At 45.8% G+C, this 20,121-nt stretch overlaps 1 protein-coding gene across 1 annotated transcript in view; it reads right to left on the bottom strand.

Annotated features, from left to right (window-relative positions):
- Positions 1 to 370: 370 nt before the first annotated feature.
- LOC114047247 (disabled homolog 2-interacting protein-like) overlaps positions 371 to 20,121 on the bottom strand; it is a 52,026-nt gene continuing 32,275 nt past the window's right edge. Inside the window, exons 8-13 of the mRNA XM_027868029.1 lie at positions 18,833 to 19,715; positions 16,449 to 16,601; positions 12,326 to 12,519; positions 9,656 to 9,743; positions 5,640 to 5,710; positions 371 to 2,366 (exon numbers count right to left, since the gene is read on the bottom strand). Coding sequence (XP_027723830.1) covers positions 2,357 to 2,366; positions 5,640 to 5,710; positions 9,656 to 9,743; positions 12,326 to 12,519; positions 16,449 to 16,601; positions 18,833 to 19,715 — 1,399 coding nt within the window. The 3' untranslated portion in view covers positions 371 to 2,356. The remainder of the gene's footprint in view (positions 2,367 to 5,639; positions 5,711 to 9,655; positions 9,744 to 12,325; positions 12,520 to 16,448; positions 16,602 to 18,832; positions 19,716 to 20,121) is intronic.

Genomic DNA, 20,121 nt, shown 5'->3' with positions numbered 1-20,121 from the left:
TCACAGAGCAGATTGGGTCCATTCCCCCAGTTAAGCTCTCCCGGAACCAAATTTAAAAAAAAAAAAAAAAAGCTAGATCCTATTTTCAGCAATATTCTGATAACCCGGGGAAAATCTTTTTGTTCCAATCCCATAAATTACCAATCCTAGGAGTTTAGTGCTAGGACCTCAGAGGTTATCTCTTCCAACCTCTTCATTTTATAGATGAAGAAACTGAGGCCTAGAGAAGAAAAGTGACTTTCTCAGTCACACAGCTAGTTAAGGGGGCAGAGCTGGGATTCAAACTCAAGTTTCTTGATTCTAAATCTGGAACTTCCCACTATACCACAGCTGTCTCCAATCAACTCAAACTTAAAAAAAAAAATCCCAACCCTCCTACTGCTCCTCAACTCTGTTTTTTTTTAAATGAGGGAAAATAAAAAATAAAATTCCAAGTCATTCTACAAGCAGCTGCCCAATCCTGTCTGCAAGGCAGCACCAGGCGCGAATCACTATATACAGCTGATAGTGAAATAGTTACATTACAATCAAACACCGAGAGAACATTTACAAAAAAAGTTGTCAGACTTGCATTAAGATAAAAATCGGTGGACAGTCTGTACACTTTACAGTTTTTGCACCAGATAAGGCTCTCGCCATAGAGAGCATTAGAATGAGCGAGCAGGTGACAAATGTTATATATAGTGGTCTTCAGTCCCTTGTTGACTTTCTCCCTGGCTGTGGGGACTTGGTCCCCAGTATTGCTATGAGACACACATTTCAGAAACAGAAACTGGGGGTAGAGGAGGTGGGGAAGAAGATAAATCTTTTCTATTTTTTGAAAACAAAAGGAAAAAAAGAAATGGAGTGCTTATAAATATGGGTATAGAGGACCAGTCTGTAATTGGTAACTAAATATTATGATGGGCAGGAAATTAAAAACAAAAGCCCCCGCCTAAGGGTGTCTGAGTTCCCCACATCTGGCATGGTTTCTCAGATGTATAGGTAGGGCCAAACTCAGTGGCTTGAGGTCCCCCTGTAGGATGAACGGGGTAAAGAGGCAGTGAAGGGCAAAGACAGGGGACAAGGATGCTATTCAACTTCCAACTCAATCAGCAACTCCCCTCTTCACACAGGGCTGAATTTCTTCCCACAAAGTTCACCCAAAGACTCTTGTTTATTGGAGAGCTTCCCCCCAACCCAGAATCTCCTGGGGAGTTGGGGAATGGGGAAGCACATCTCCACCCCTAATGCTTATTTCCGATCATCTCATCTTCTAACTAGACTACCATCCATCACAGGATGAGCCTCTCCAGCCCTGACCAAATGAAATGGAATTAAATCAGTTTCATGGAAACATTCCCCCAAGGATCTCTGCTCCTTCCCCAAGCCACCATTTTGGCAGAAATCTATTGGTGGATTTGAGTCTTGGAGGAATTTGGAAATGGTAGTTTCTGCTCCTAATGGTCAAGAGTACCCTGTTATTCCTAACCTTCCTGCTACATGGATTTTCAGTGGCCTTTCTGAGGGATGCTTTGTCTTGATTTCAGGCCCTTCTCCAAAGCTAGCTGATTTAGTTAGTAGGGAGAGTACTCAGAGCCTGCTCCCTGCTCTACCACCTGAATTCTGATTTGGGAAAGGGGGGTGGTGGTCTGACCACATCAGGAATGCAAAAGGCATTCACAGCTTGGGGAAGGGGAAAAAAAGCAGAGATTTCTAGGGACCCAGCATGCCAGCCCTAACTGGAATAATTGAGGTCCTGGGGAAAATTAAGTTGGAGGGGAAGAGTTGAGGTTTTTCACCTTCTCTTTGGCTGGTTTCTTGGACCAGCCTCTGCAAGGATATGACAAAGAGAGACCTGGTCTGCAGCATGGAGTTTGTGGGCACTGAGTTGGCACTGGCAACTTGGCTCTGGCTAGAGGCAGGACTCAGTGCTCCATCCACACCCCCTCATTGGTGGACCTGTTCAATATGACTGCTCAGTTGAGCCCCCTAATATGGGTCAAAAAAGATCTCTTCCCAACCCTGCCTCCAAAGAGCTGTCCTGGCTAGACTTTCTCTGACACAGGATGGAAGGGGACAGCACCAGAAGATCCTGACTTTGAACCACAACACACAAGAAAAGTAAAAACAAGAACAAAAAGCCAGCCCTGGCCCTGGACGTGTGGGTCCCATGGGTCCGGGACGGGGTGGGGAGCAGGAGAAAGAGCACAGTCCGGACTGGCCAGCGGGCTGTGTGCACGGGGGGCCTGCCGGCTCCTTGCTGCTGTTCCTGTTGGGTGATCATGTTTAACATCCTTCAGGGCTCTTAATTCCCATGTAGTGCGTGCGCTCAATTTAAAGGGCCTGTATTCCAGAAAACGAGCGGGTTTTGTTTCTAATGCATACTGTGAAAGGAAAAAAAATTACAATTACCAATCTCCTCCTGGGCCTCTCCAGTACTATGATTATTATTTACATCATTAATTATTTCTCTTCTCCAGTTAGCTCATGGCTCACATACTCCCTGTAAGAACCTCTTAAATAAAGCTGGTGGGCAGAGGAACACTCTCTGGGACTCACTTAGACTTCCTCCAAGAAATACATTATGGCCCTTCATGTAGAACATTAAAAAGGGATACTACTTTTCCTGGGGCTTGAAGACCCACTTTTGGGCTTCCTTATAGGATAGCCCAAAGTCTGGAGTCAAGGGCATACATAGGGTTAACAGGTAGAAGGAACCTTAAGAGATCAAAGTATCACAAGGGACCTCAGAGACCAACTGATTCAACCTTTTCATTTTATAGACAAGGAAACTGAAGAGAAATTGTGACTTGCCCAAGGTCACCTAGGTAGTGAGAGCTAACAATTTGAACTCAGGTCTTGGAATCACAGATTTAGAGCTGGAAGGGGCCTTCAAGGTCATCTAGTTCCACCTCCTTATTTGACAGAAGAGATGAATAGGGCCAGAGACATTAAATTCCTTGCCCAAGGTTGCACAAATAGTAAGTGGCTCTCGACTCCAGATTCTGCAGTCTTTTCCCTACTCCATCCACTTCCTTTTCATCTGCCTCCAGGATACTGTTCCAGGAATGTATGTCACTGGAATAAAAGTGAAAAAGGGCCTTAGAGACCTGATTCAACCCATGCAGTTAATAGATGAAGAGTCCCAGAGACAAGGAGGGATTTGCCCGAGGTCGCAAAGCTAACAAGTAGGAGAGCAAAGATTTTAGCCCAGGACCTCTGACACGACTGTACTGTTTCCCAGGAAGCAGCTTTCCTTTTGTGGCTTTCAGGTCTTCACAAACTGGAATAAAATTTTTTAAAAGTGCTAAATTTCCTTGTGTGGGGTCTATTTAACCAGCGGTAGGAGGAAAAAAAAAGTCAGCATGGATGGGAGGAAAACAGGACAGGAGATGAAATAAATCTTCTTTCTTTGTTCCCCTTGCCAAGAGTGTCTGAGCCAACTTTCCACCTCGGTTTACTGTAGGTCAGTTAAATCAGCCTTGGCCTGAGAGGCCTTTAGTGAAGGCTATGCTCCACAGTGGATTCACGGGTAGACTTAAAAAAAGGCTAATAAGTTATCACAGAAGCCTACAACACTGGGTGGGGTCTGGAGTCTCGGGAACTTGGGTTAGGGGGAGTCAGAAGGGGTATGGGAGCTTTCCCCCTTTCCTATTTGATTGGAAGGGATGAGTCACTTCCTTTACATGCTTTCTTCCATAGTTCTCTCTAGTAGTTGACCTTCATTATAGCCTCCTAGTATAACTAAAAACAAAACAACAACAAAAATCCAGTTGTTACTGGAGTAAGGACAAAGGGTAATAAGTCTCTGGCTGGGCCTTTCCCCTCCCTGCTCCCCTTCCATATCACACATGATAGATACTATGGCAACCTCTATCAAGGAGAAACCTTTGAAAGACTCCAAAGGGGGATGGGTTGTCTCAGGAGGTCCTTATCACTAAAACTCTTCAAGCAGAGACTGGATGATGACTTAAGAAAGTGAAGAGAGGTTCAGAGATTAAATAAGATGATATGGAAGGTCCCTTCCAACTTTAACACTCCTCTGGACTTTTTATGGTTTGGCCAAAGGCCCAAAGAGGTCAAGGATCATCAAATTTTGGACCCAAGGGTACCCGGAAGGGATCTTAGACATTTTTACATGCATTGGTAGAGGCGAATGAGGGAGTAGGTTTGCCTACTATGGATCTGTGCTCTTGGTATCTTGGAGCAAACTCAAAGAAATCATTAAATGTCCTTGTGTGGGGTCTATTTGGAGACCAACTTTAAGGAGAGGGGAAAGAAAACAGGATGGAGACATGGGGAACAGGGCTAGAAGTGAAGAACTCTATTTGCTGCTTCCTTTTCAGCTCAGTGGGAACCACAGAGGTAGACGCTCCACTGGGTGGGTAGCTCTTCAGGAGCCCCCTCCTATATGAAAGTACCAATTCCCCCACAGAGGAAAGGAGCACACTGTCCTCCAAGCTTTTAAAAGCAGAGGGGAGAGGCTTAAAAGTTCTTCATCCTGGAAAAGAGAACTTGGGGTAGGTGGGATGGGGGTGGGGAAGCATAATTATTGTCTCCAACAGTCTGAAGACCTACCACATGGAAGAAGGATTAGACTTATTTGGCCTGGCCCCTGAGGGAAGAACTGGAAATACTAGGGGGGAAAGCTACAGAATGGCAGATTTGGGCTCACCAGAACTTTCTAACAATCAGAACTCTTCAGCAATGGAATGGATTGCCTCAATAGATAGTAATTTCCCTATCGCAAGCAGAGGATATGTGCTTACTTCTCAGGGATGTGGTAAAGGGTATTCCCGTTAAGGTATGGGTTGGACTAGGTAGCCTCTGGGGTCCCTTCCAACTCTGCAATCCTATGGGCTTATCTTTCGTGAACTGTCTTCCATTTTAGGGCTATTCTGCCTAAAATAACTAGGACCCACCTTCTAAAATCAAAGCACTCTTCCCTGGGCAGTGCTAGAGCAATACTGATCTGGGGGAGGTGGGGGAGGGGGCAGTCTTGGGGGTGGGGTTGCAGTGAATCTTGATTTCTTTACCCTCTCTCTCCCTTACAGAAATTAACCGAAGCATTATCAGCCCCTGTGAGAATCTGGAGATTTGTCCAGCTCAAGAAGAAAAAGGGAATTGGTTTAAACATTTACACATCAAAAAAAAATCCACCAACAGTGACACTTTGCAGTTTGGTTTTCTGGTATTTTTTTTTTCCAAATATAACATTTTTTTCCCTTAGGCCATACAACTCCCACATATGTCTTTTTTTTTCCACCTTCCCCCAAACACACGGGCTTTAGCTTCTTGGGGAGGGGAGAGGAGAGGGAGGAGGCAGTGCCTTCTGCCCCCCAGTGCATCAGTCACACACGCTGGCTCCTATCCCGGCTGGCCTGGTGTCTTGGGGGGAGGGAGGGGAGAGATGAACCATTGTCTGAAGTGGCTGTCGCTCCTGCTGCCCCCGGTGCATTGGGCTGGAGATCTTGGGGTTTTTATTTCTATATTTTACTTCTGTCTCCTCCTCCCCCCGGGCCCAGCGGCAGTGGCAGCGCTCCTCCTCCCTCCGAGTGAGTTAACAATTGCTGCTGTTTCTGAATTCGCCATTCTCTGTAATCTGCAATTTGGTTGGGTTTGTGGGGGAGATGCCGTTACGGGTCTGCATGCTGTACCTCTCTTTCAGCTGGGTCAGGGCGCTCATGAGGCGTGCATTGGCTGCATCCAGTGAGGCGATGCGTTTTTCCTGTGAATGACAGAGTAGCCGAGGGAGGAGTCACTGGGGAGGGGTGGGCTTGGAATACTGGCTCCTTCCCAATGTTCCCCGATATGGCCTGGCTTTAGCTCAACAGGCCTATAGGTTTCTAAGTAGGTTCAACTTTTTCAACTCAACTTTTCCATCCCAGGGTTGGGGAGGTCAGGGAAAAGAAATGAAATTATAACTCATCTCTGAAGTGGTCTGTTCACTCATTGATCTACAGAATGTTAGTGATGTAGGGCACCTTTAAAACAAAACACCTTTAGACAACTCCAAAACTAAGCAGTCAATCTCACCCAATTCATAGATGAGGAAACCAAGGCACACAATGGGCGAGGGAGTTGTTCAAGGTCACATAGCCAGTTAATGGCTAGTTAAAGGCTTTGAACCTAGTTACTGATGAATTCAAATCAAACGTTCTTTCCATTAGTCTATGGTGCCTTTCAATTCTTTTTGGGCATTCTGTCTGACTACTCCTTCTCAGACTCCTTTGATGACTCATCACCTGTATTATGTCCCTTAACTATGAGTATTCTCCAAGGCTCTGTTCTGGATCTTCTTCTAACTGTATATTCTCTTGATGACCTCATCAGCACCCACGGATTTAATTATCATCTCTATGCAGATGGCTTCACACATCTATATATCTAGCCCCAGTTTCTTCCCTAAATGTCACTCCTGCATCACCAATGGTGTCCCACAATTACCTATTGGCCGTTGCAAACTAGATGTCCTGAAGACATCTCAAGCTCAACATCTTAAAACTGAACTCATTATCTTTCTTCCCTCTTCACCTCACCCCTCTCTTCTCTATTTCTTTCAAAGGCACCACCATTCCCCCAGTGTCCCAGGCTGTAACCTCAGCCTTATCATCTTCTCACTCTCTCTTATGCCATATAGACAACCAGTTGCCAAATCTTGCTATTTCTTTCTTCACAATAATTCTTGAATCTGACTCCTTTTTTTCCCACTCACACTGCCTTAGTTAAGACCCTTACTACCTCTCACCGAGATTACTGCAACAGCCTCCTAATTAGTCTACCTGCTTTGTCTCATCACTTCAGTTTATCCTCCATAGTGCTGCCAAAGTGATTTTCCTTATGTGAAAATCTATCCATATCATTCCCCAATTTAAGAAATTTCGGTGACTCCCTTTTGTTTCTAGGATAAAAAATAAACACCTCTGTTTAGCTTTGAAAGGCCTTTACAAGCTTCATTTCTAACTTCACTGGCTGGCCCCTAAACTCCCCTTTGTGTGTGCACTCCGTAACTTAGCCAAGACGGCCTTTTCTGTTCCTCCTATATTATACTCCATCTCCCTTCTCAGTGCCTTTGCACTGGTCATTCCACATGCCTGGAATGCCCTCCATCCTTACTTCTGCTTCACTGACTCCCTCTCTTCTTTTGTGATTCAACTCACATGTCATCTTTCCTAATCCCTTCAAATACTAGGGACTTTCCTCCCAAACTACCTGGCCTCTCCCAAACTATCTGGTGTTTATTTAAATTTATTCTCTTAAATTTATTATTAAAATTATTAAATTTATTCTGTATATAGTGACAGATGTCTTTATTGTCTTCCCCGTTAGAATGTAAGCTCTTTGAGAGTAGGACCCACTAGGATGGGTTGGAGTGAGTCTTGATTTTTTTGCTCTCTCTCTAGCTTACAGAGGTTAGGGACTGGGGGATTATCAGTTCATTCATTTTATCTCTATCCCTAGTGCCTAGCACAGTGCCTGCCACATAGTAGGTACTTAATAAATGCCTGTTAGTTGATTGTTCTATCTCACAATAATATTATCTAACGCAAATTTTGTTGTTTGATCTATGAGAATATCATGGAAAACTGTAAAATGCTTTCCTGAAATTAAGATATCTATGGCATTCCCCAATCAAATACCCTAGCAAAAAAGCGAATAAGGATCTAGACTGGCATGATACGTCTTAGTGAATTCAAACTGACTCCTAACGATCCCTATATTCCTTTCTAGTAAACAGTAACAAACCATATTGAATATACTTTCTAGGTTCTGTGAATCAACACGGAACTTAACAATAGCTCATCTTTAGGCTCCTGATCCCTCCAATAGTGGCTCTGAAATAACCCAAGTCCTCTTCCCCACTACTCTAAGATAGAATGTCTGAGCCAGGAAAGACACATTAATGTTCAGCCACTAGCTACTCTCTTAATTTCCTTAATAACCTGGGTCTAAGTCCTCTAATTTTAAGAAGTTTTTATTTCCTATCAATCTATAACCTGCCACCAAGAAGTGCTATAAATGCTTTCATTCAAGTCACAGATAAAAACATTTTGAAGAGAAGGGGTTCACAGAACCCCTGGGACACTGCACTAGAGACTTCCTTATGGGTTGACAATTATTCATCCATTTATCACCACTCTTTGGATCCAGTCATTCAAACAGTTCCGAATTCACCTATCACCCAGTCCATACATCTCTCTATACTCCCTCCTAAAGCTCCCTCCCCCCCAACCACATTCCTCTGATCACAGTCGCAATCTAGTCACCAGTTAAAAACGGAAATGAGATTACTCTGACATGACTTATTCTTTTTTTTTTTGGCTAGGCAATGGGGTTAAGTGACTTGCCCAGGGTTCACACAGCTAGTAAGTGTTATATGTTTTGAATTCAGGTCCTCCTGAATCCAGGGCCAGTGCTCCATCCACTGCACCACCTAGCTGCCCCTGACATGACTTATTCTTGATAAACCAATGCTGGCTCCTAGTGATTACCCTTCCCATTACTAAGTGTTTAGAAACCATTTGTGAATAATGCAATCTAGAATGCTGCCAGGAAATTCACCAATCTATAGTTTGAAAAATCTACCTCCCTCCCTCCCTCCCTCCCTCTCTTTTTCGCTCAAACTGGAACAATATATCTTAATAATAGTACTCACATTTATATTGTCCTTTATAAAGTACTTTCTTCATAGCAAACCATAAGGTAGACAGTGCAAATATATTTTTTCCCATTTTAAAGATGAGGAAACCAAGTCCTACAAAGATGAAGTGATTTCTCCAAGGTCACACAGCTATTCTCCAGTAGGTTCTACATGCTAGGGCTTCTGGTTATAGAACCAGTGGTTTTCTGGTTTGTTTTTTTCCTCCTCAATCCTCCTGTGCCATCTCTAATGCTATGTCCTATCCCTCCTATTAGATCTAGGCTTTTAAAAAACAGTATCTTGCTGCATTCTAGTCATAAGGCCTATTCTAACAAATCACAATGATAACTAAGAGAGATTGTATTTACCTCCTTGTGTTAAAATTTCAAATTCATTCTGGGAGTTGGTGGAGAGACATCTCAAGCTGGATCAGCTTCCCTGTTGCTTCACTTGAAAATCATGAGGTACACCCTCTGCTTTTTTAACTCTGTGACAAAGGAGTTCTATCCTATCTGTTTTTATTGTAATATTCAGGTCTTTTCTCCCTCATCTCACATCAAGGGCTAAGGGACAGTGGACATGGCTAAATTCTTCAGTATTTGAAATGGCCATCCCAACCCTGCCATGCTAAAGGCAGTTGGGAAAATCTCTTTCCCTATCATTCTCACCTAAGCATTGGGGCATCATAACTCCAGAACTAAATCTTCATGACATTTTCTGATCCCACTTTGAGTGAGAATCTCCCTTCCACCCTGGCCACCCCCTACCAGCTACAGTGTTCTTGTTTCTGTAGTCAAAGTAAGCATGTCAGGGGAAAGTTTCCCTTCAGAGGACTTTCACACTGCCCTCCCCAAGTGAGAACAAGTGCATCACCTCCCCACATGGAAATAGCTAGCACTGTTCTCAAACATGTGTGGGTGGCAATAGGACAAGGACTAATGGAAGCTTGTTCATGTAAACAAATGGAATTGTTCCCTTCCATCTTGGAGAAGTAACAAAGTAGAGATACTAATGGGGAAAACAGCTCCCAACCTGGGCATCAATAATCTTCTGCTTGGAGTCCACTGCTGCCTGCATCTCTGCATGGTCCTTCTTTAATTCCTCCTCCACTGACATCAACCTAGAGAAAGAAAATAGGAGCGACACCCATGACTGTGAGATCTTTCTGTCATTGACCACACACGAGAGTACAAGGGTTTCCTCTAGAGAGGGAGCTTTGGTGAAAATCAGGCCTGACAGCTTTGTGAGTGAGGGCAGGCCTTTGGTTCCTGAGCAACGCTGAGACATAACAGAATTACACACTGTCAGAATTTGAGGTGCTCACGGACCAGTAACAGAGTTGAAAGGATCCTTAGAACAGAGAATGTCACACAGCTGGAAGGGCCCTTAGAACAGACAATGTCACAGCTAGAAGGGCCCTTAGAATAAAGAATGTCACAGCTGGAAGGGCCCTTAGAGTGGAGAATGTCACAGCTAAAAGGACCTTGGGAACAGAGAATGTCACACAGCTGGAAGGCCCTTAGAACAGACAATGTCACAGCTAGAAGGGTCCTTAGAATAAAGAATGTCACAGCTGGAAGTGCCCTTAGAATAAAGAATGTCACAACTGCAAGGACCTTTGGAACAGAATATCACAAATGGAAGGGATAACATAGAACACAGAATGTCAAAGCTAGGAGGTAGATTTTAGAATAAAGAATGTGTAGAAGTCAACTTTGCTCCAGTGCTTCTATTCTGGAAACTGTCCTTTTCATGAGGTTTGAAGTAAGGAAGGATGTAATGTAGTCCCCCTTTCCTTCTGTAACCTCAGGCTATACCCTCCTGGGTCCAGGAAGATATTTTCCAACTGATGAAGACAGCATAATATAAACAACCCCTAGGTATTCCTTAATTACATGCTCTTGCCTAAATAACTGTATGTGTTTTTTGACTAGCTATTTCAACTTAGACATTCGATAAAAAAAAAAAAGTCAGGATGTAATAGGTCTCCCGAGTGCTTTCACACATAGTATGTAGATAAGATATTTTGATGCTTTAAGAAGTGAGAGTCACTTCCTAAAGAAGTGCTGTTTCTCATCTTGGCCAATTGTTTTGTTTGTTAGGCGTCGTTATTTTTAAACAAAAGTTTTCCACGATCTTGCCTGCTAAAACCAAGAAAGTGACTTTTCCCCCCACAATAGTTTTTAGAGATAGAAGACATCATCTAGTCTAATCATTTCATTTTACAATATAGCAAGCTGAAGCTCACAGAAGGATAGTGACTAGTCACACATCTATTAAGTGGGCCAGTTCTTCTGACTCTCAGTCCAGTGCTCTTTCCACTATGCCACAAGAGTGAGAACTCACTCCAGCAGCCGACAACCAAACTTTCACACAGAATGGCCCAAATTCACTAACCCTACAACCACAAAATTTTCCCCTAGTTGCTACTGAGCTGAAGAGAAGCCAAGAGACCCGATAGCTTTCCTAGAGCTCTAATACGGAGTCCTCCTCCTCCCTGCATCAGCCTGAGCCAATCTCCGCCAGACTCTGCCACACAACACCAGAGCCTGTCTGAGGTCATCATATGGTTGGCATCTGTCTGGTCGCCATGATGTCGTTTGCCAATCTGTATTCTAGTTCCAACAATCACAGATTGTTAGGTCTGCAAGACTCAGAACTCATGAAGTCCAATCTCTCATTTTACAAAGAAGGAAACTGAGGCCCAGTGAGAAGAAGTTGACTTCCCCAAACTACACAAAAGGCTGGAGACAGCATTGCTGGGACTCAAGTTCAGGTCTTCTTCCTTGTCCAGAGTTCTTTCCATTGCCCTCCTTTGGATTCCAAAATGACAAGGCCTTAAGGAGGACATCTAAAGCCTCAAAGGGATGCCCTCTCCTCTTTCTTCCTTCTCATGAGCACCTGTGGTCTTGGTTGCTAAGTAGTACCTCCTTATTGCCAACTCAGCGAGGCATCTGCACTGAGTCTTGGGCCTTAGGGTTACATAATAAGTTGGTGACTTTGAAAGACAGAGAAAGACAGAAAGATTGGGACAGAGGTTTATTCAACTTTTTGAACCAAAATTCTTAATGGTGTAAGTAATACTGTCATTTTTTGTTTAATACTGTCACTTATGTTTTACTTTCTTAAAACTTCCCAAATGCTTTGCCATCTAATGTCTAATTTGATCCTCACAACACCCTGGGGGGAGAGACAGAGAAGGGACCATTACCTACATTTTATAGAAGGGGAAAGGGGGGCCCCAAAAGTTATTTGCTCAAGGTCATACAGGGAATTACATAGGTAGACTCGGACCTAGGACAGAGGATTCTTGCCTCCCAGCCTGTGTTCTAATAAGCTCCCATTTCTAGAGCCCTTCCAAGTTACAAAGCCCTTTCACAGCTCTTATCACATTTGACCCTCAAAAGGTAGGTACTTTGACAACTAATATTTTAGCTGATCTTCATGACCACCCTGAGAAAACGGTAACATAAGCATTATCTTATTTTAGTCTCATTTTACAGATAAAGAAACCAGGATCAAATTGCCTGCCCAAGGTCACATGGTGAATAGAAGTGGCAGAGCTGGACCTGGCAACAGATTTTTTCTATCTTTTAGACTACGTTGTCACACTTTTCTGCTCTCAAAGAAAGACAGAGACAAAGCATAGGAATGGAGGAAGTTCAGTGACACAGACATGGGAAAGGGCTTTGCCCAACTCACCTGCTGATGATCCCCTTCATCTGAATCTCCTTATCCTCCTGCTGCCTCCGTAACCTCTCCTCCCCCTCCTCCAGCCGAGCCTGGTACTCCAGCATCAGCTTCTGGGTCGTCTCCTCTTGGCACTTGAACCTGCTCTCATACTCTTCTAGCTTCTTGGCCGAGATACGCAGCTTGTCCTGTAGCACTACAATGTCCTGCTGGGACAGCCCGCAAGCAGGGACACGCATGCACATGCACGCACACGCAAGATAAACACAGAGCGGATTGGTCGTTAGCATGCTTCCTGCTTGGGATCTCACTGATACCTGGAGCATGAGCTCCCCCATGAATCCAAGTGAATTGTTAGGCCTGGGCTCCTATCTATTCCTCTCCCATACCATATGACACTCCAGCCCAACCCGATGGCAAAAGGTGCTGTCTGAGGAAGAACACCCTTGAGTGACGGGGATGTTTAGGATTTTGTTTGATGTTGTAGAGAGTATGAGCCTGGGATGTACAGCTCCTTGATTCCCACTTATGGGTGTGTGTGTGTGTGTGCAGGGTTTGGGGGTGGGGGAGGGAGTTGTCAGGCACAAAGGTGCCTTCATCATGATGCTGAAGAAGATAATCCATCCAACTGAGAGGAGGCTGGCAGAGACAGAGAAGGGGCTAAAGTGTAGGCAGGCAAGAGCACTGAGTCACTAGGCAGACCAAGTCTGGTTGATCTAGAGTAGTGGTTGAGCCCCACGAGGATCTGATTTTGAGAAAGGAAAAAAAAAAAGGAAAGAAAAAAAAACCCAACAGCAAAAAAATCAGGCTGAGAAAGGAGAGAAGCAGCAATGGTGCTCTGGGCATGAAACAAGCAGGAGAGGCGGCACCTGAAGCAGACCAGAGTAAGGCAGCAGAGATGGAATGGATCAAATGACCAGTATCACCTAGCAAGGAGGAGCCAGGAGGTCCCTCGAGCCCCTCCTCTCCCCATCCCCAGTGGAATCCCCAAAGGGTCAGTTCCTTTCAAGGGAAATACAGGGACACTGTGGTGGCTGAGCACCACATCGAATCTTCCTTCTGACACCAGCTTTCCCACTAAGGGACTGGGGTGAGAAGGATTTTTCACTGTGTACATATGTCATGATGTCATTAGAAATACCAGGGGTGGGAGATATAATCAGGAATTCACAGAGAAACCAACAACAGGCCACGACTGATAATCCCTTTCAGGTATGTTGGTTTTCTTTAGGCCAGGAGTTTCTAACCTGGCCTCTATGAACGTACTTTTTAAATATTTTGATAACTATATTTCAGTAAAATTTGTTTCCTTTGTGACTGTCATGTATTTTTATTTTATGCCTTCAGAAACACCATTCTGAGAAGGGGTCCATAGACGTCACTACATTGCCAAAGGGGTCTGTGACACAAATATTAAGACTTTAGGGCCTTACAATCTCTCCAATAAGATGGTACCCCCAGGCCCTCAACAACCCTCCAGGAGGCAGAAACCTCAGAGGAAGGCTGGCTGATATAAAGCAACAGGGCGTGAGGTGATGGGTGAGAGGAGCTAGTCTGCTGAGGGGCCTCTCAGGGCCCAGGATAAAAGGAATGTCCTGACTGAGGCATACACAGAACTGTGATACCCATCATCATAGTTCTGGGAATAGAAGTATTGGGCCACAGTTAGAATTCCTCCAGTTTGGGCAGAGTCCTGTGGAAACTATGCAGAGATGAGGAAGGAATCATTTTCTTTTAGGATCACAGGATTGAGATCTAGAAAGAGACCTCAGACCAGCTTAATTTTACAGCTAGGGAAACTGAGGCCCAGAGAAGTTGTAACAATCCCAAAGTCACGCAATTAGTGACAGAAGAAGGATTTTAACTCAGGTCTTCTTTCCACTGCACCACATAGCTCTGGAGCATCCATGCCTGGGGTCTGGCAAAGAAAGTTTTGTCAGCTGGCCACTAGCACCCTCATGCCTATAGGCAAGAAAGTATACTGGGAAGAGTTCTACTCTTTCAGGCTACACAAAATGAGCTAGAAGAAAAGACTACCTGCAGATCAGGTCCCAAGAAGAGCATCCAGGACCAGGGAGATGCAGAGAGCTCATTCAGGTGGGGCAAAGTCCCCTCCCAGGAACGGATGGGAGATTATGCCTCTAGAACGGGAATTCAACAGGTAGGGATTCCTCACCTTATAGGAACATAGGATCCAGATCTAAAAGAGACACTAGGAACTCATATAATCCAACTTCCTCTTATAGCTGAGGAACACGATATCCAAAATTAAGTGACTTGCCCAAGATGGCACTGGGAGCAAATAGAAGAAGCAAGATTTGAGCCCAGGTCTTCTGATCCCAAGTCATTTGCCTCTTTCTCTACTAGCACAATCATAAAATAATGGGGGAATGCTAATACTAACTACTGATGCCAATGGCTGATGTGATGAGAAGGTAATGGGAAGCATTATGGGGATAAAGAGCTAGGGTGAAAGGAAAGAGGACTGGCTATCAAACTTGCATCTCCCCAAAAATTGGCCTCCTTCTTCTTCTCTACCTTCAAGACAGAGCTTTGATCACAGTCAGCACTAGAGTTAGGAGACCACTGCACCTCAGCTGAGTCCACTCATTACCTCCGATGGAACTTAGGCTTCTCTAATGAAGCCCAGCACTGCCTTGTAGAAACAAGCAATGGAGGCCAGGAAGCCTGTAGCACCCACTCAAAGGGAGAAAGAACTGAAAATCCTCAGGGAGGAAGAGCCCCAAAAGGTCTAAAGTCTGTCCTCTGACCCTAAACATCTGTTTCCCCACAACTAGCACAAAATGATAGGGTGTTAGAGCTAAAAGTGTTCTCAGAAATTATCTGGGCATCTAGGTGGTGCAGTGGATAGAGTGCCAGGCCTGGAGTCAGAAAGACTGACATTCCTGAGTTCAAATCTGGCCTAAGATACTTACTAGCTGTGTGACCTGAACAAGTCACTTGACTCTGTTTGCCTCAGTTTCCTCATCTATAAAATGAACCAGAGAGGGAAACGGCAAACCGCTCTAGTATCTTTGCCCAGAAAACCCCAAGTGGGGTCAAGGAGAGTCAGACACGAGTGAAGAACAATTAAACTGAAGCTTCCCATGTTACATATGAGGAAACAAGTTCAGGAAACTTGATTAGCCCAAGGTCATGGATTATCATATTTTGAGCTAGAAAGGAACCTGAGATATCATCTAGTCCAATCCCTTTATTTTACTGATGAGGCCTGCAGAGGATAAAAGCCCTGATCAAAACCACTGAGGCAGCAGGGGCAGAAATGGAACCCAGAACCCTCTTCTCCCCAATCCAGTGCCTAGGGCTTAGAAAGAGCAGAGTCAGGCCCTGAAGCTTATCCTGCTGACTTCCAAGCCTGCTGTTGTTTCTACCACCCCATGGTCTTTTCCAGAAGATTCTACAAGTGTTTCCTGCATCCTAATTGTTCAGAAGGATGTGATACCAACATAGCTTGAGGAAAAGGATTTGGTTAAGTGTGTGGGGTACAGGCATGGGGAAGAAATTTCCTCACTTCCAAAAGCACTATGGGAGAAATCCCCATATTAATTCAGCACAACACTGAGCACTTTTCATTCACCTGCCTCTGGTGGACTCGGGATCCTGTCTCTGCAGGGTCCTAACTACAGGGCCAGAACCAAGACTGTCTTAAGCCCTAGGGATGTTAGAGGGGCTGCCCAAGACAAAACATTTCCTAAGGAGTAGAAGTGAGAGGACAAAGGCAAAGGGCTCTGAGGCTACAAGACCACAGGTTTGAGAGGGACTTTAGAGAGCCTCTCAGATAAGGGGAAGTTCACAAGGCACCAAGAACACACAGCTAGGTTTGGAATCCAGGACTCCTTTCACCACATCCTGCTGCCTCAATGGGTGTGTGACTGTAATAATCCTTGTAAGTCATCAAGGAAAGAGATAAAGCAAAGATGGACGGGGCTGGCCGCAGGATAGGACAAGTCTGAGTAGAACTGTTCCCTGGGTCACCCAACTGCACTGTACCCACTCCCACTTTCCAGTCCCTCCTTCCCAGCCCCAGTATGGCAGGGTCACCACACACCAGGCCCCTGAGCTCTGCAGGGCTAGCTCCCAGTCATGGAAATGCCAGGGACCAGTCTCAGGTTACCTTTTCAGCTTGGCTGAGTTCCTCCTTACTCCTTAGCTTATCCCTGTGTTTGGGGTCTGGGTCAAAGCTCTCATCTTCTAAAAACTGCATGTTCATATTCAATAGCCAAGCGGCAGTGCGGTCCAGTGCATTGGGGTTCACAGGTGAAGGGGCCTACAATGAGACATACAGCCAGAACCAGAGAAATAAATGGCAAGAACCAGAGGGGCGTGGGACCTGAGGGGAGGGGTGAGGAGGGTTGGGGTTAAGGTAAGGGGATAGGATGGGGGGGACTGAGGTAGAAAAAGGTTGAGAGATGAAAAAATTGAGGAAGAGGAGAGAGACAGAAAGATGAAGGAAGAGAGTAGGGCTGAGAGACTTAAGAGAAAGCTCAAGAGTGAGAAAGAATATGAGAGGAAGAAGAGGAAGAAGAGAAAGAAAAAGAGGAAGAAGAAGAGAAGGGGGGGGCTAAGAGAAACAGAGAGGCAAAAAGAGGGTGTGAGAGAAGGACAAAGAGAAGAATAGGGGCCAAGGAAAGATAAACCAAGAAGAACTAAAATAGAAAAAGAAGGTCAGAGAGAGGTGGACAGAGTAAGAGGAGGAAGGACTCAAGACACACAAAGACAGAGAGGGGAAGAGAGAGAAGGGCAGAGACAGAAGCACAGAGGAATTAAAAGACAGGAAGAGAGAAATACATATAAAGAGAAGAATAGAGAGAAAGATAGGAACACAGTGGTAGAAAGATTGAGTGACTAATACAAAAAGAGGAAGCGGCAAAGAGAACCAAAGATAGAGAGAAGGGAAGAAATGAGAAGAGGAAGGAAGGAGAAGAACTGAATGTTTTCTTCTGACAAAGTTTAAACATTCGAATGCTTCATCTTTTCAGAGTGGAAGACACTACTGCGGCGGCCAGCTCCCCGACACCACCCCATTGGGAGAACGGTCTCTAGCAGGGGGGAAGTGGTTTGTACTGAACCTTCCTTGGTCTCCTGCCCCTTGGCCACTGTGAGTGAGGGTTCTGAAAGCCTGGGGTGAAGTGTGATGCCAACTGGGCCAATAGGGTTTGCATACACAACTTTGTATGCACATGGATCTAACCACTGTACTAGCCAGCCTAGAGAACTGTGCCTAAGACTAAGTGGAAGGGTGACCTCCAAGTGGGAAATGTAAGGTCATCACAAGGTCATTAGAAGGACCAGGTCCATAGTATCATTGAGTATTAGAGTCAGAGAGGGCCTTAGAGATCATCTAGTCTAATTCATTTTACAGAAAGGCCACTGAGGCTCAGAAAGGGGAATTCACTTGCTCAAGGTTCCAAAGCAAGTCAGTTGCAGTGCCAGGACTCAAACCTCTGGTCTTCTGACTTCTCATCCAAGTCTCTTTCTACTAAACCACACTGTCTTGGTTTATCGGTCAGGGCTCTCATTCAAAGCCTCAGGACCACCATGGTAGGATAGCAGGATTATCAAATCCACCTAGTTTAAGGGCAATGTGGCAACACCCTGTCCCATGTAGTTGGCAAGACTTAGGACTTTGAGCTAAGCCTCCCTACACAGGGACAGTATGGTCTAATAGGTAGAGTTCCAACCTTGGAGTCAAAAGAGACCTGCACATGAATACTGGCTCTGATATTGCTGTGTGACCCTGGGAAAGTTACTTTATTGAGCCTTACTTTTCTAAGCTATAAAATGAAAACAATATTTGTACTACCTTTCTCTCACAAGGATGTGGCAAAGAAAGTGCTTTACAAAGCACCTGAGAAATGTGAGTCATTATTGTTATTCAATGTCTATGCTATTCATAGGAACTCCATCCTGATACCCCAACCCCAGCCTGTCATTTCCCACTGGCTTCTTGGAGGACTGTCATAGCTCTTGATAGAGGGGTTGAAGCCCCAAGGACCAAGAGGTAGGTACTGTTTTAGGACAAGGAATACTCAAGGCAAAAACTTTTCCCCAAGTTGGAAGGCCTACGGTAGCAAACCAAGGATGGTCAGACATGAGCAGTGAGAGACACTCCCTGACCATCTTAACATTCTCAAGGAGCCCACATGTAAGCCTGTAGCCTGCTCCCTGCTGGTGAAATGAGGTCTGATTGGGCACCGGCTGGAGCATGGGATGATGGTTCTGGGTATGGAAGTTCAAGGCAGACTTAGGGATGTGGATGTGAAATGATGAGAAGTAATAAAAAAAAATAAAAGCAGAATAACCACTCTTCCTGTGCTGGGGGGTAGAAGGGGAACTGTGCCTTCAAACCCAGTTCCAGGACCCCCCCCCACCCCGAAGTAGCACAGTGGAGGTCCCGTTATGGACCTGACCTTGGAAATTAGATCAGGAAGCTTCTGACTCACTAAGGTGCACTGGTTCCTAGAGCCAGGCCGGCTCCCAGGTCTTACAAGGACTGACCTGTTTGTGCATGGTACGCTGCTTCATCTCAGGGCTATCCCCCTTGGAGGAGGATGACTGTTGCCTGAGCCGGGCTCCACTGCCCGGCCAGTCAGGGGAGGAGGACATCATGCTCCCGCTTGATGGCCTGGGGTACTGCATGGTATTCAGGAGGGAAGGCGGCGTCCGGCCCCGAGTGACAGGGGGAGGAGGGGGAGGCGGCGGCTGGTCTATCCGCCTCTGGGGGCCGGCACTATTCTGCCGCGGCACAGCAGACTGTCCACCCTTTTCTGTCAGCGACATCTGCCGCCTTGCCAGCTCCCCAGGACGCCGGGCCAAGTCCTCAGCGGCAGCGCTCCCAAAGCCACCCCCACTATGTTTGCTGGCCGCCAGCTCCTCACTGTTGCTGTGAGAGCTCAATGAGCTATGGCATTCAGAGCCCGAGTCCCCTAAGCCCCGGGGTGAGAGGGGCAGGCCAGCAGCCATCTGATACACAGGGTTCTGGAAAGAAAGTGGCGCTAGCAGCTGGGGCCGGCCCGGTGCACCCTCAGAGCTGGGTGTGGTGGGTGTCTGTCCTGCCCGCCGCACCGTGGCCATGCCCACCAGGCTGTTCTGGGTTGTCCGGGCTGTCCACACACCCTGTAGCTGCCCTGTGGATGACTGGCTGTCATTGAGAGGGTCTGAGGCCCCTGGGGTGCTGGTGCCCCCATCCAACATCCGACTGTCCTGCAGGTCCACCATGGAGAGGCTTTTGCTGCCGTTAGACATCTGGACATCGGGCTCATTGGCCTCCGAGTAGCTCGAGCTCCGGGCAGGGGAGGGTTGGACCCCAGAGGACCTTGTGACAAAAAACAAGTCCTTGTTTTCAGGGGTTGGAGATGGTAACCGTGTGAAATCTATCAGACTGCAGGGAAGAAAAGCACACACAAGGGAAGGGGGTGGGGAGGGAAGGAGAAGAAGAAGAACCATAAATGCTATGCAAAAGCGCAAAATAAACAGAATAAATCAATCCAGGGAAGAACAAGCAGGAAGATTATTGTTTGGGAAAAGCAAAACAGCCAGGGAGACATGGGCGGAGGTTTGGGGAGGGGATGGGGGGAGGTCTATGGGGCTCACGGTGGGTGAGGCAGAAAGGAGAAGGGAGGGAGGGAGTCATGGCACTGGAGGATTTGCAGCTGGAAGGGACTCTTCATCTCATCTAGTCCAACCTCCTTTTAAAGTATGTGGATCAGATGAGGAAACTGAGACCCAGGAAGGCTAGAACCCCTCATTGTCAGACTTCAAATCAAGAGCTGTTTTCACTCCGTCAG

This window comes from Vombatus ursinus, unplaced genomic scaffold, assembly GCF_900497805.2.
Source record: "Vombatus ursinus unplaced genomic scaffold, bare-nosed wombat genome assembly UNPS02014786.1, whole genome shotgun sequence".
In the NCBI taxonomy this organism is placed as follows: Eukaryota; Metazoa; Chordata; class Mammalia; order Diprotodontia; family Vombatidae; genus Vombatus; species Vombatus ursinus.
This window is presented reverse-complemented; position numbering and strand designations above follow the sequence as displayed.